We start from the raw sequence: 1,280 nt of genomic DNA on the forward strand, positions 1-1,280 counted from the left end.
CGCCACGACGGCAGGGACAGCGGCTCCGCGGGCGGCTGCGCGGCCGGGGCAGCGCAGGGGCGGCTCCGCGGCGGCTCCGCGGCACGGCGCGTACCTGCTCGGGGTCGGGGCCTTGCGGGCTGCTGAGCGGCGTGCTGCTCACGCCGGCTACGCCGAGGACGGGGGAGCCCGCGGCGGAGTCGGCATGGCCGGGAGCCGGGGCCGCTGGAAACCCTTCCTCGCTTTCAGCCAGGCTTTTCTCCTGGAGCATTTCCTTCGGGGCAGAGAGGTGCGCGGTTAGCTCGGAGCGCCGGGGGCCCCGTCCAAGCCGCCCCCCCCCGGGCGCCTCCACCTGCCGGGCCCGGCCCAGCCGCCCTTCCGCAGGCAGCGGGCAGACTGCGGCGCGACACGCTTCGGGCCTGGGGGGGGCCCGTCCTGCCCTCCCTGCTGGGGAGCCGCCAACACGTGGCTGCACGCTCTGAGGCCGGGGCAGCTCATCTCAGATGTGACCCGCAGCCTCCGCAGGTCGGATGCTTCCTCCTTCCTTTCCCCCCCCCCCTCCCTCCCCGCCGCCACCCCCGCAATTTGCCAGACACCGTGCGGGGCCGGTACCTGTCGGGGGGGGAGGGCAGCCCAGCCCGGCCCGGCCCGGCCCGGCCCGGCCCGTCGGACGGGCGCAGCGCCGCGGCCCCGCGCCGGCTCTGGGGCACGTCGGAGCCCCGGGGCCGCGGGGGGAGCGCTGCGGCGGAGCCGTCCTGCGTAAACACGCGGAGTGCAAGGCTCCGAGATAAAAGGGCCCCTCTTAAACTTGGACGGAGACTGGGAAAAGCCAATAAAGATAAGGCCTGACAGCTCCGCCGGGGCTGCCGCGCATCAACGCCGACTTTTACTGCGCGGAGGGACGTGGCCGCCCGCCCCGCTGCCTGCCCGACGGCCCGGCCCCGCGGGCGCGGAGCGGCGCGGCCCGCAGGACGCTGCGGAGCCCCGCGGGGGCTTTTCCCCCCGGGGACACAAGGGAAACCCCGGGGAGGCGTGCGGGGCACCTCCCGACGGGGCGCTCCCCCCTCGCCGACTCCGGGGCTGCCCCTGCGCGGAACAACTCGGGCAGAGCTTTACAGACGGAGCTACCCGCACAGGCCGATAGCCCGCTGGAGCTATACGTGCGGTACATACGTGCTATATGCGCGATGGCCGCCCCGCACACGCCGCGGCAGCGCGGGCACGGAACGCCCCGCGCAGCGCAGCGCAGCCCGGCCCGGCCCCCCGAGGGCACCGCCGGTTTCGCTCCCAGCCGCGGGCCA

At 75.8% G+C, this 1,280-nt stretch overlaps 1 protein-coding gene across 1 annotated transcript in view; it reads right to left on the reverse strand.

The window, feature by feature from the left end:
- Positions 1 to 250, reverse strand: part of TBX4 (T-box 4) — a 27,006-nt gene extending 26,756 nt beyond the window's left edge. The window contains exon 1 of the mRNA XM_026071443.1: positions 95 to 250. Coding sequence (XP_025927228.1) covers positions 95 to 250 — 156 coding nt within the window. The remainder of the gene's footprint in view (positions 1 to 94) is intronic.
- Between the last annotated feature and the right edge of the window lie 1,030 nt (positions 251 to 1,280).

This window comes from Apteryx rowi, unplaced genomic scaffold (assembly GCF_003343035.1).
Source record: "Apteryx rowi isolate R43461 unplaced genomic scaffold, aptRow1 scaffold_325, whole genome shotgun sequence".
NCBI classification, from domain to species: Eukaryota; Metazoa; Chordata; class Aves; order Apterygiformes; family Apterygidae; genus Apteryx; species Apteryx rowi.